The sequence below is a fragment of the Lampetra planeri genome, chromosome 4, assembly GCF_965212315.1.
Source record: "Lampetra planeri chromosome 4, kcLamPlan1.2.h2, whole genome shotgun sequence".
Classification (NCBI taxonomy): Eukaryota; Metazoa; Chordata; class Hyperoartia; order Petromyzontiformes; family Petromyzontidae; genus Lampetra; species Lampetra planeri.
The window spans coordinates 3,493,275-3,506,867 of record NC_136110.1 but is presented as its reverse complement, the minus strand read 5'-3'; the positions used below and the strand labels follow the sequence as shown (position 1 = coordinate 3,506,867).

The following is a 13,593-nucleotide window of genomic DNA, read 5'->3' as shown; positions in this document are numbered from 1 at the left end:
CCGCGGGTTATCCGTAAAACGGTCAAGTGCCGCATTTTTTTGTCCAACCTCTTTTTAAGTTAAGCCAGCTGTGATTTGGAAGGAAAATAAATTCAACCGAACGAATACCGTTTGCGCGCTCATCGTGGTACGGCCGAGTAGATGAGCTGCCGGGTCTGAAATTCTAAACCGTTCTGAATAAATCGTAGAAAAAAATATATATAATGACAATAAATAAGAGATTTTCCGCGCCAGCGATTCAATTCCCTGCCCCTTTATCCATCCACCGAACCACCCAGAAAGGTCGTTTCCAAGCAATTAGCACGTCTGAGCAGACCGGCGTGAACTACGTGTGTGGTACACAAACCCGCAGCATGCGTATCTAAGCCAGGGAGCTGGTGGCACAAGCGGAGAGGGGGCCATGGGGAAGGTCGTCTCGGGGGTTGGGGTATCGCCCCAAAGCGACAGTGCAGTCGCAAGGTTACATCTTTGCTCTGTAAATTTTTTTTATTTTTACTGAACAGTTTGATGCGTGAACGATTGTGACGATGACTGGTGACTCACTTGCAATCTCACAGCAATGAACATTACCTCAGGCAGCCGACCACTCACCCCCTCCTCCTGACTTCATCCTTCCCACACACCCTTCACAGTGGGGAGTGGAAAACCGAACTGAAACTGGCAGTATTCCCATAAGAGCTGAGTGAGTCACGTCGGCGCCATGGTGATTTCGCCCACAGACGAATTCGTATGCAAGCATACAAATGAGTGCCAAACAGTCAACGGTGTGTGTGTGTGTTCGTGGGGCACTTCCGATCTCGTTAGCATTCAATCGTCGTGCCGGTCAACCACCTTCGTTAAGTTAATTCGTTTTTGCCGAACGGAAGCAAAAAGCACTTGCGTGCCCGTTCATTGAATATAATACATCTGATTTTCATCGTCACCATCTCTGCATTTCCCTTGTGGACATATCAACCAAAGACCGCCCGATCTTGTCAGATGTCGGAAGCTAAGCATGCGCCGTGACTGGACAGTGCTCAGATGGGTGACCTCCATGAACAAACAGGTTGTCATGGGGCGGGGGAGACAAGTGGTGGGTAGCAGACGGCAGTCTGGTTAAAATCCATTGCCGTTCTGTATTTCTATGCTCCCTGCCATCAAAATCACATGGACCAGCATGGTAAAGCATGGACAGACAATCTCCATGGCCCACAGAGTTTTGAGAGGCCCTCATCTAGCAGTGAATTGAATAAAGGATGGGACATGTTCCTGCCTACATTTCATACACGTGTAAAAGTATATCGGTGCTCTTTCAATCCTCTAGTGGAGCTCTTTATAGGAAAGCCTGAGCCAGCGGTGGACACTCCATGTTCTAAGGGTGGGGGCTAGGCTCTATCTGCGATAACCGCTTGTGAATTACCAGCAAGTAGTACTGTTACTCGTTTAACCAATGCTAGAGAACTGATGATCTAGGTCAACTCATGACCTAAGAATCATAAGCCTAATATTCTCATCATGGGACCTCCTTTGCCAGTACCAAAATATGATAATATGTTTTCCCCCTCTTTTCTGGCAACAAAACAGGTGCTAAGATGTTAAAACACCAAACTGAAATATTTTAATATTCTCGTAAGTAAAACATTCCGAGTCAATTTTATGAAAGCATACAACAAAAAAGCACGTGTCTACATTATATTTGTAAAGGAAAAATAATGACTGGTTTGGAAGTGGTGTACAAGCACAAACCAAAATGCAATGAACTCCGAGTTTGACTCTTCGCCATGGCTAACTTCAATTGCAAGTGACATATGAACTGGTTCAAAGCGGCCGCCCTTCACCATCCCACACTGACCAGGTGGTGAAGTGATGGCCAAACAACTCCCATGACAGACACAGTGTGGAGAGGCCTTCATCCAGCAGTCGCTAGACAAAGGGCTGTATATTACCATCATTATTATTACTACCACGACGACATACTAATCTTATACACGAGGCTAACGTTTCGGGCATAGACCCTTCCGCAGAGCAGGCAGACTGAGCAGACTGAGCAGAAAGTCACTGTAGACACATCATCTAATTTCACCAAAGCGGGGGAGGGGGGGAGGGAGAAAAAAAAAGTGGAACGTACCTGTCGACCGTTGCACGACGCCACCTTTCAGCCGCGCTGCGTCAGCCGCGGAGCACCGAGCGCTCTTAGCGAGAGCGCCGAGTCAAGTGACGGCAAAAAAAACCAGGCCACTCCTTCCACTCGGCCACACTCACCACGGCAACCACCGCGGTTGGAGAGGATGGCGAGCGAAGGGAGGGGGGGGGGGCGCGAGCGAGGAAGGGGGAGGGGGGCAAGGGGAGGCTGGGGTACCGGAACCCTCCGAGGATCGTACCTAACCGTGCGTACGTGCGTACGTGCGTACGTGGGTACGTGCGTACGTGCGTACGTGCGTACGTGCGTACGTGGGTACGTCGCAGACCCGTGGCCAAACAAAAGGATGGTTCATGGGTTTAAAAAAAAATTCTGTCCAGCGAAACAACGATCACCTTGCCCTGCACCAGGACACACCCTGGATGAAAGGCACGGGTGGGAGGGAGGCGGGAGGACGGAAGGTGTGGGCTATGGGGAAAGGGGTGCATGTTATAGCCGGGTCAATCTCGGCGTCGTGACGACACAACAATCAGTGCATCGCGCAGCCGGGCAATACCAATTGAACCCAAAAAGGGGATTCTAGAATTTTCCCCCCATCACCGTCACCGCCGTCAATTATTGCAAATTTGCGGTGCGATCAATTTCGTCGGCACAGGGGCGGTTATTTTTATTTGCAATGTTAATTGTAACGTAATTAATTGTCAAGCTATGCTGTGTAGAATAACGCAGCCGTTAGGCCAGTCCCGTAAAATGTCGACGTGGTGGTAAGCGGTTAAGGACACGTATGCAATGTGCACATCACAGGGCCACTCCCTGCAGGAGCTATCCCTGGTGCTGAAGGCTCTTTCCATTTGATGCCTGCAATCATTGACCTTCAGGAAGAGAATGAGATTCTAGAGGTTACCCACATTTTAACAATGACGTTTCAACGTTCAAAATGAGCCCATAGTCCCGATCAATTTCATTTTACGTCACTCAATTTCAGACATAAGAGTGATTGCGGTGTAGTAATTGTAACTAATAACTGTACCCTATTACATTAACAAATGGCATTTGTAATGACGATCAGTTCAATGATATCACATGGAGCACCGATAACGCCAGATCTGAGTTTCAATTAAAACAGTGAATATAATACGTATGGCCTCAACAATAAATCCCCATCGCAACAGTCTCACGCTGGTGAGCACGTCGGCAATTAGCAGTGGACTGTGCAACGGCGGCCTCGCCCTTGATTAAATGCGCGAGCATGGGAGAGGCGCTCCCTTGTGTACGCGTACATCTGCGCCACATGCATCCCGGCGGACCCCGTGAACCAGAATAGCCCTTCGTATAGCGCCCCCCCCCCCCCCCCCAATAAAACCCAGCCGAGGACGCGAAATAAGCAGGCGATTCTGGGCAAGCGCCAATGCGTATCGCACGGCGATTCCTTTTCAGACGACTCTATGAGGGCAGCTGAGACGAGCTGCGCACAGTGCTCCAGGGTAGGCCTGTACCACGTGACGATGTGCCCCCCCCCCCCCCCCCAATTTACCGTCGGAGCGTCATCGTTTATTTGTCTGCAAGCAGCACAACTGGAGGGATGGGGACCCGTCACAGCCCCCCCCCCCCCCGGATCCCTCGCCGCGTTTTGTTTTGCAGCTCTGCCGTCGCCGCGATGCGCAACTTGCCTCCAAGACTCTGCCGGTGATGTACTTCTCACAGCCGTCGCACAGAACGCCAAACTGGGAGTGGTAGTCCCGCTCGCAATAGGGCATCCCGTCCCTGCAAGAGAGACGGCCCTGAGCTCTCCGAGATCAACGGGTACATGAATTGCCATCGGGCAACGTATGAATGCACCGGTTCGCCGGTTGAAGTCAATTCTGATGCTCATAATGCACGCGTAGTGCTGTGCGCATATGGATTGATATAATTTGTCATGAATGCAAGCGACTGAGAGGTGGATTAAAGGACATGCGCTGGTTAAATATATCATTTTGAATGTCAGTAAAAGTAAGTCGGCTTGCACAAGACACACCGCTGGACGGGATGACGGACGAAAATAGATGCGGATTGGCCGCCCAAAAGAGACAAAGGGCAGAAGCGCACGTCCACTGCGGAGATGGAGCAATGAGATCAGCGCAGCGTATGTGCTGGGTGGATTGCCGCATCATGAGACTATGAAGGATGGCGGGGAGCCATGGGGAGGCCTTCATACAACAGTAGCTTGACCATGGCTTATGGTGATGACCTTTGGGCACGAGACGCAGTACATGACAAACAATACAAACGAGGTGATAACCATGAGCTAGAAAATAAAATAAAAACACATTTCATTTGATCATCATCCGTATCGTGACTACTCAACAAATTGCTGCGGAAGACGGATCGTTGAATGCTCATTTGTAGTCGTTACAATGCCCCCAATATCTCTTCCACACTCGAGATCCTCCTCTTACAAGCACACGGAGCAGGTATCCCATATAAAAGAGGTACACGACCAAAAGGTTGAGTACAAATTCTAAATGGTATATTTTTTTAATCTGTCACTGAAAGGAAAAAATGTCAAGAGATCACCCAAATGGAAATCCTTTAGAGGGAGTGTCACACTTTTACTGGAGGAAATGCATAGGCTTTTAGTTAATATCATACTAATTATGTTAATGGAAGAAAAAGTCGTGGCGATATTGATGGGGGAGGGTCAAGTGTGCTCAGAGTGGGAGGGGATGTCATAAATACCTTTCAACTTTTCATTTATTATGAATCTATTTATTTAAAATAAAGAGATCATACATATTTATAGATTCCCCTTTCTCCTGGTTAACTAAAGGATACGGTATGATCCTTATGCCAGCAGTATTACAATGAATGTGAAAATGCAATGGGCACTGGATATGACATGCGGTCATGGTATGGGGTATAGGGAGCTATACGGACTTTCACAATGTATGTTAAATGAGGCATAGTGCGTTTCGTCTGTCGGTGCCAAGGCTTGGATCCGCTCAAGGTGGCTAAGTGGCTGTGGAGTTTAATACCGTGTCTGAGCAACGAGCTGGCATGGTGGATATCTTTGGTCTGAATCTGAGTAGCCAGCCACCCGCGATTAAACTTTGTCATCAAATGTAGCGAGTTGATGGCCCTATCCAAATCACCATGCAAACAACTATCACATTACAAATGTGCGTGGGATTTAAACCTCATTCGGCTTATTTGAGCTCGTAGAATAATTTAAAAAATTCCATCTCGAATCCGCTACATTTGTTGGGCGGTGTCTATTACCTCTTCCCATTCCTCGTGTCGTCCAATGCTCGATTCACCTCGGCCCACCCTGCACTGCGCTAGAGACCTGAGCGCCTCGTGGGCGGAGGAAGAGGCCGAGAGGTCGGACACCACGGGCGTTGTGGTTGCGTCAGATCGACCGCTACCGGCGAGGCTCGGGGAGGGGAGAAAGGGGTCCGCCGCATGAGGGCCTTGCCAGGAGGGAGCTCAAGGGGTTGTGTCCTAAGGGTGGATGCTGCTACGCCTTGTCTGGGCGTGCGCCTCCCGTATTTGACGTGGGTTTTAGGCGCTTTCGGATGCCGTACACACAGTCAACTCTCGATTGTCTGGGGTAATGGGGCAGTGGAGTAGCCTGGATTGAACAATAACCCAGTTCGTCTTCTTGGTTCTTTCGGTAAAGTCACGTAGAAGGGACATAATAAGATAATACAAAAAAAACATAAGAAAATAATTCTCACGACGTTTCGGCCACAACGCAAGCAGCCGTCCTCACAGGACTCACAGGACGGCTGCTTGCGTTGTGGCCGAAACGTCGTGAGAATTATTTTCGTATGTTTTTTAATTATTATTTATTATTTCCCTTCTACGTTACTTTACCGAAATAACCAAGAAGATGAATCCCTGCAGTCACGAAAGCTTTAAATCGAAAAATAACCCAGTTCTTGCAAAACACAGGTAAATTAGGCTGCAAAAACCTATTGTTCCCTTTTCCTTTTCATAAAATGGGGGTGAAGGCGTAGGATGTGTCATCTGCCTTTCATTGGTTCTCAGAACAATCAACAGGTTTACCTGCCCACGTGTTTAACGTCACCCGGCCGCCTCGACGGGCGAGGGGAACAGCTCACAAACGAGGACGTGGAGAGATTGAGCGCGTTTAATCCGCAAACCCGGGTAATCTACCGTCGAGAGTTGCCCGTAAATCCTCACTCTCGCCCACTCACTTGCTGATGTATTCTCCGGTGAGAACCTTGCCGCACGCTCGGCACTTGAAGCAGCCCAGGTGCCAGTGCCGCTCCAGGGCAAGCAGCGCCTGCCCGTTTTTGATGTCTCGTCCACACCCAACGCAGTCTAAAGCCACACAGTGCAGAGCGACACAAAAGAGGTGGGGTAAATTCGCCAAAGCGTCTAAATTCACCCGCATATCTCGGCTACATGTGTGTACTGTGTGTGTACATATATTTAACACCGAGACGTGGAGAGCTGCCACGCATTGGTTAGCACCCAGCGCGATGAGCCCGGTAGCCCGAGTGTTGATTCCTGGACGCTTGAAAAGCATCAGTGGCGAGCGATATCGGAACGGATCCTGGGCCTCCAGTTCAACGTCCCCGCACTGACCATCGTGGCGAGGGTCACAGAAGCCCCGTGGCCTATGCAGCTTTGGAATACACTTATCCAGCGGTAGACGGGCCAAAGGGCTGTATATTAATTTATTATATTTATTTATATTTGGGACACTTCACCGGGTCTTGAGCCGCTACTTAAACAAGGGAGTCATCAGCACTGATGGCTTGGGAAAAGGAGCTCCTAGTACTAGGGAGAGCAGCAGAGGGGTGACCTCCTCATGCAATAATCATGAATTAAAAAGCAGTAGATGTATTGAAGGTGATTGGCATTCAGAAACCTATCGAGTGAGTGCAGAACTCAGTGTCTATTGAAATGCTTGGTTGTATTATTTGTTTGCACGTTTTATGGTTTGTTGAGCTTAACATTTATGATGTGAAAATGCATTCATCACAAAACAGCAGCACTTGGGCTGGTATCATCAGCAGCAGGTCAACGGGCCACCCTTTTCAACACCAACAGATGCCTAACGCATTATTGCTAAACAATAACGCAGCAATTAATGTTTATATATTTATATTAGTGCACGCAAACCACATGCCACCAAGACAACGTAACAGCCATCCACGGGCCAATTACGGAACGAACGAAAGTTGGCCGGAGAGGCATACGCTCAACGAGGAAAATGCCTCTCGTTGTAGACAATTACCGAGCAAGGCAAATTCGCGTTTGGACTTCACCGTCCGTGATGGTGCGCTGCTACGTGAACAGCCAGCGAAGCAGAGCGAGGGGTGGGTGGTGGCGAAGGGGGAGAGGGAGCTGGAGGGGGGCGGGGTACGCGTGTGGGCACTGCGGATGAGGTCTTTGCGGAGGGGGGGGGGAGTGCGAGCTGGTTTTGTATGCAGCCAGGACAACCCCACCAATGGGTTTCCTTTCTTACGTGCGCCTCCCTTCGCGACGCTCAAAACAAAAACAACAACAACAACCACCACCCAGCGCAGCCACAATGCACGCGATGAATGAGAACGGAGTGTACTTGGCCGTAGCTGGGATGGACGGCCCTGACCATCGGGGACACCGCGAAGGGCACAAGGATAACCACCACCTCCCCCCTCCCCCCCAATTCCTTCACCGCAGGTTCCACGCCGTGTCGGCGGTGCTCGCGGGAGGCGCATAACGACGCATCGGATTCGATCGCCGATCGAAATCGGTTTCTCCCGCGTTGAATCGCGCGAGTAGCAATCGGTTTCCGAAATTTGCGATGTGTGCACATTTAATGAAATGCTCGGATATTAAAGCATGCAAACAAAACAATTGTGAAGGAGACGAAGAAACGACCAAGGGTCAATGCAAACAAGGCGGTGAAGACGAGATGAAAATATATGAGCCTTGAACCATGACATTGCAGGCTTGGTTAACATGAACGTGTTGCGTTTTAAATCACTGAGAGGTTTTTGCGAGCCCCAAACAGCAAGCACAGCAAGGGTTTTGTGTTAAATTCTGGAACCCGGAAACAAATAAAGTAAAATCAAACTTTACTTGCGTAGCACAGTTCGCGCATACAATGCAATGCTACACAAAGTGCTTGACAAGACAATTGAATAGCGACCGACACAATTTTAACAACAATAAGATTGATACGTTAAAGACATAACATTATAATGAACTAAAAGTAGGAAGAAAAACGCATAACAAGCACAAAAATCAGGGCACCCTAATTAAAAGACAATCAAAAAGGTTACGTTTTAAGATGTCGTTTAAAAACATTCACTGATCCTAATGCCCTCGGATTCTGCGGCAGGCCATTCCAAAGGCGACGGCCGTGGGAGCTAAAGGCTGTCTCGTCACAAGTTTTAGTCCTGGCTTTTGGCACAACCTCTCCGAATGTATTCTGCTACCGCAGTGACTGCACATGCATTCTGAAACTTATAAAACAGGATATAGGCCAAAATAAATTTGAGCCTTCTTGAAGTCCAACTTTCATTGTGGCATATTTGCAATTCTGTGCCGTAAAATGAAATTGGTATGTATGCGTGTATGTTGAGCATCCACACCGTACATAACCAACACGTGCCCATACGACATGGGCACGTGTCATACTGATAGAATCGTGATTTTTAAAAAGATTGCCCATTCTAAACCCACCGCCGCTTGTTTGACTACACGTTCATGAAAACAGGTCATTTACCCTTTGATTCACTGCGGTGCACCAACTGCTGGACGAAGAGAGACGAGCGGATTTGGCCAATTTTTTCGACTGACTGCGATCGAAGGGGTGACCTCTGGATTGTAATTCCAGTGTAACAACCATTACAGCGCGGAAGTACAGAGGACTGCGCGTGTGTGTGTGGCTTTTTTTTGTTTGTTCACGGTCTCCTAGACTCCACGATGATTGTTGGCATTTGGCTTCTAAAAAGAGTTGCCTCCTTTAGAGGCCATGTGCCAGCCCTGGTGCGGTGTGACCAGCATGGCATGGAAATCCCCAGCGCTGCGTTGTTGTTGTTGTCGTCGTCGTTGTCGTCAGTGAACTCGCCAGTAACCAAACAGAGGTGACCCCCCCCCACCCGCCCCACCACTCATAGCCATGGTGCATGAACCAGTGCACTGCCGTTGCCCTATCACACACAACAACAACAACCGCCATTCGCCACTAAGTGGCGGTGACGTCACCACGACGCTTGTGCCAGGCTATGTGCACCTTGAGGCCGCGTGAAGTGTCGAACGCCCGCTGGCAAGAGGTCACGGGGCAAACCCAGGTGCCACGGGTTGACTGGCTGAGACGACTGGCTGATGCACCACCTGTGCCCCCTACTGTGCCAACTTGCTGTGTTTTAGCCACTCGGTGCTCCGCTCGTTGTTGTGAGCGTCGCTCCTCCGCCCTCCGTTGTTGTTGGAGGGCGACTGCCTCCAACTGCCCAGTAGCGTCCTTCACGAGCCTCCTCCACAGAGGCCGATCTTGACACCGCTGGTACCAGTCATCGACAAGTCCGCTCAGCTCCACGTACTCCTGTACCACATCACTCCATCTCTTCTCTAGCCCGTGCCGCGCCCGTTTAGCCCCCTCGATCCGGCCGAACAAAAGCTGTTTAGGCATGCGGTGGCTGGGCATGCGGGCTACATGACCCAGCCAACGCAGCCTTGCTTGCTGGAGGAGCTCACCGATGGAAATTTGTCCACATCTTTCAAGGATTTGTGAGCTCCTCACACAATCCAGCCTGGTTAAACCCAGGATGGATCGTAGGCAGGCCAGCCTAAATGTTTCTAACCGGCGAAGATGTTCCATTAGGGGGGTCCACGATTCGCAAGTGTAGAGAAGGAAGGGAATGACCGTGGCTGAGAAGACCTGAAGATTCGTGCAGAGTGATAAACCAGGTAGCTTCCACCACACAGCGTTCCGCAACCAATGAAAAGATAATGCCGCTTGACTGATTCGGAGTGAGACCTCTGCTGTTAAACCGGAGCCGGTCATGAGCACACTGCCAATGTATGGGAAACTCTCCACTCTCTCCATAACTGCACTATCACCAATTGGAAGTTGTGGGGGTGGAGTGTCCAATGGTACAAAATACCCAGGCAGGTGCTTAGTTTTGGTGGGGCTGATGGTAAGGCCCCACCTCTTGGTGGCAAGCTCCAGGTTCAGCAGCAGCGCCTCCAACTCCTCCTCTGAGTGAGCAGCAATTAGCAAATAATTGGCATACATAACGTGATTGAGCAATAGGGAGCCATCCCTTGACCGCACCCGGGCATCAATCAGCCTCCCACTGTATCTGTACCAAATGGAAATTCCTCCGGTACAGCTATTGAAGGCTTCACGAACTACGTGGTCAAAATGGATGTTAAATAATGTGGGAGCCAGAGGACATCCCTGTCGCACCCCAAGGTGTACAGGGAATGGCTCTGACTCCCGGCCACGTAGTTTTACCCAGGCCCGCTCACAATCATGAAGGTCCTTAATGAGTGTGAGCAGAGGGTCAGGGACTCCGAAAGCACAAAGAACAACCCAGAGCCCAGGCCTACTGATGGTATAATAGGCTTTGACCAGGTCAATAAAGCAGAGATGTAAGTCTTGTTGGAATTTCCTATACCTCTGCTGTAGCAGACGGACAAAAAATATGGCATCTGTGCAGAACCGCCCTTTCCTGAAACCGCATGTACTACAACAACCAAAATCACGTGGTAAATGTATATGAGTGGTAAATGTATATGAGTATATAATGAGTGCAGTGAGTGCAGTACATTAGGTCACGTGACCAAATTTTAAAGGAGAAAAAAAAAACCCAACAGCCCAAACACATTCGTAAGCAGACTCGCACACAAAAGCAAATCAACAAAGAGTGCACCCTAAATGCACATATTGTCCATTCCATCAGCACATTTAACAAAAAAGCTTCCATTGTTATTATTAAACCGGGTACACAGTGTATGTTCATTGCCTCTAAAGCCGTATTTATTCATTATTATTATTTTCATCATTACCTTGTAAAGGTGGAACGGAGGTTAGCGCACTGCCGCTATGAACCCAAAGGTCCGAGTTCAGTTCCCAGACATGGAAAACAGCAAGCGGTGATGGGTATCCGAACCAGTCCACCCCTATCCCACCGAACCCCGACCCCAATTCACCAACCCAAACGAACCATCGTGGCGAAGTACGGTCAAACGGCTCCCAGGAACCACACGCCCTCTTCACACCCCAGCAGCGGATTGACAAAAGGCCAGTGCAGTTGCCTTCCTTAAACAAAGGCATGGTGTATTTTTCCAAAAGTCAATCCGTCGATTGACGCGAGTGATCGCGACAGCGTGATCGTAATGTGTCCAATTATGGGTGCACCGCGGGAAAGGGTCAGTGGTGGTGGTGGTGGGGGGGGAGGGGGCAGCCGAGTGGCCCCAGGCAACGTTCGCCGTGCCCAGCTGCGTGCGGCGAACTCCTCATGGCCAGACGCGGAGCGCGTGGTGCCGCTCCTGCCGTGCAGTGTCCGCCACGGCGCGGCAGAGGGCATCCGGCGAGTGTGGAGAGGGAGGGGTGGAACGACTCGTGGCTGGATGTGCACGCGCAGCGCTCTCGGTGCGTCATCGATTTGTCCACCGAAATGGGGTTCTCGCGCTCTCGCGACGGACGCAGGGGAAAGTCCGCGCGGGCATCGGCCGCTTGCGCCCGGTGACAGCGGCGTGGCAATGGCGCAGCAAAGCGTGGCGTTCAGGCCGATGGAGCGAGAACGACTGTGTGAATGAGATGGGGGGGGGGGAGGAGGGGATTCAATATAAATGAGGGGGTAAAAAATTAGATGGGGGGAAAAAATTACGTGATGGGATTTTATATAGTCGAGACCCCGAATCGTAAGAAAAAATCGAATTACTTTGGGGGGGGTGTAGGTTGGGGGACAGAAGAACCAGTCAATGCCAAATGTATTATTCTCAACATTATTTAGCGTTATTACATATTATTTATTCCACAGCTATAAATACGTGTGTGAATTGGCATCACTTCGGGAAGAGAACGATCATTATTACTGCATTCGCAGTTGCAGACACACGGACACGCGCGTGCACTGTGAAAAATGCATCCGTGTTTGCCCGTGGAATTAAACACAACGGTGTCATTAGGCTGTTTGGAGAAGGAAAAAATCCCTTCGACTGCTCTGCCTTGTGGGAATAATAGCCTGAAAAATGCCCTACGGCAGGTGGTTCATTTAATCCCATCAGGTGGAGAACATTGTTGGATTATTTTAATTTTAATTTTTTTACATCCTGCAGAGGATATGACTTACTGGCGTCTCGTCGTCCATGCCCCACAGCGCTGGGATTATCCACGGCGTGCTGATCACACAACACCACGGCTGGCGTTTAGCCTCTAAGAAGGGGCGCTCTTTTAGAGGCCAAATGCCAACAATGATCATGGAGTTTATACGACCGTAAAAAACACACACACACACAGTACTTGATGCTGCCATGCGGTAATGGTAGCACAGCTGGGGGTGCAATCCAGAAGTCGCAAGTTCGATGCCATCTCCCGGCACGGCAGTATCAAACAACGGGCCAACTTTCTTAAATCCCAACGATTCACCCAGCGGCATTAATGGATACCACAGTTAGTTGATTGGCAGGTCGCTGCAGGGTGTGGTATTAAAGTGTGGGTAACGGTACTCCCACCTCCATGGAAGGCTTTTGGCCAGCGTAGAATATTGGGCCAAAAAACCCTCTGCAAACATCCTCTAAAGCTCCGTCGAGTGGAGGCCCTTCTCTCATCAGTGGTTTGAGCAAGTAATTGCGGGGCAGCGCCTTTACTTGATCGTTCATTATTGTTATACAGCGTATGACAGGTGATGGTCGTGCCTTAACAGAACCAGTAGGCTAAGGGGCTTGAAAAGGTCACCCTGAATGTGCCCTATCCTATTAAATCTCAGAAAGCTAAGCAGCCAGAGCCTGGTTGTAAGTTATATGGGATGCTACCTGGGAATTCCAGGTGCTGTAGGCTTTGGCTGTGGGTTCTTTAATGTGTGTGGAGCTTTGACTGCTGCTACCCCCTCATGTTGGCTTTCTCCAGGTACTCAAATTTCTTCTGAAATGCCAAACACTCATTAGCACACAGGATTTACTGCGATAGAGATTAAAGGACTCAATGACATTGTTTTATTAACCCTTTCCCATTCCGATGACGTACAAGTCATCAGTTTTTTTCTTCTGATTTTCTTCCGATGACGTACGTGCGCGGCGTCATCAGAACAGAACTGCAATAAAAAATAAGATAAAATTACTTGATCAGGACCGAAGCTCCCACAAAGCCATGCAGGAGGGTGTGTGGTGCAGCTTGGCACCAGCTTTCATAAAGTGCAGTCGTGTCGCCAAAGTTCTCTGCGGTAAGTACAATGTCTTTAACAACAACTGCGCTACTACGCCTCTCTAAATAAAATGAAGGCTGAAACCCTTGCGCGTTGCGA

At 49.5% G+C, this 13,593-nt stretch overlaps 1 protein-coding gene across 3 annotated transcripts in view; it reads right to left on the bottom strand.

Moving 5' to 3' along the window:
• LOC144717587 (actin-binding LIM protein 1-like) overlaps positions 1 to 13,593 on the bottom strand; it is a 118,757-nt gene that overhangs the window by 37,213 nt on the left and 67,951 nt on the right. For all 3 annotated transcript variants that reach the window (XM_078593057.1, XM_078593058.1, XM_078593059.1), the window contains exons 5-6: positions 6,319 to 6,445; positions 3,790 to 3,883 (exon numbers count right to left, since the gene is read on the bottom strand). In XM_078593057.1, coding sequence (XP_078449183.1) covers positions 3,790 to 3,883; positions 6,319 to 6,445 — 221 coding nt within the window. The remainder of the gene's footprint in view (positions 1 to 3,789; positions 3,884 to 6,318; positions 6,446 to 13,593) is intronic.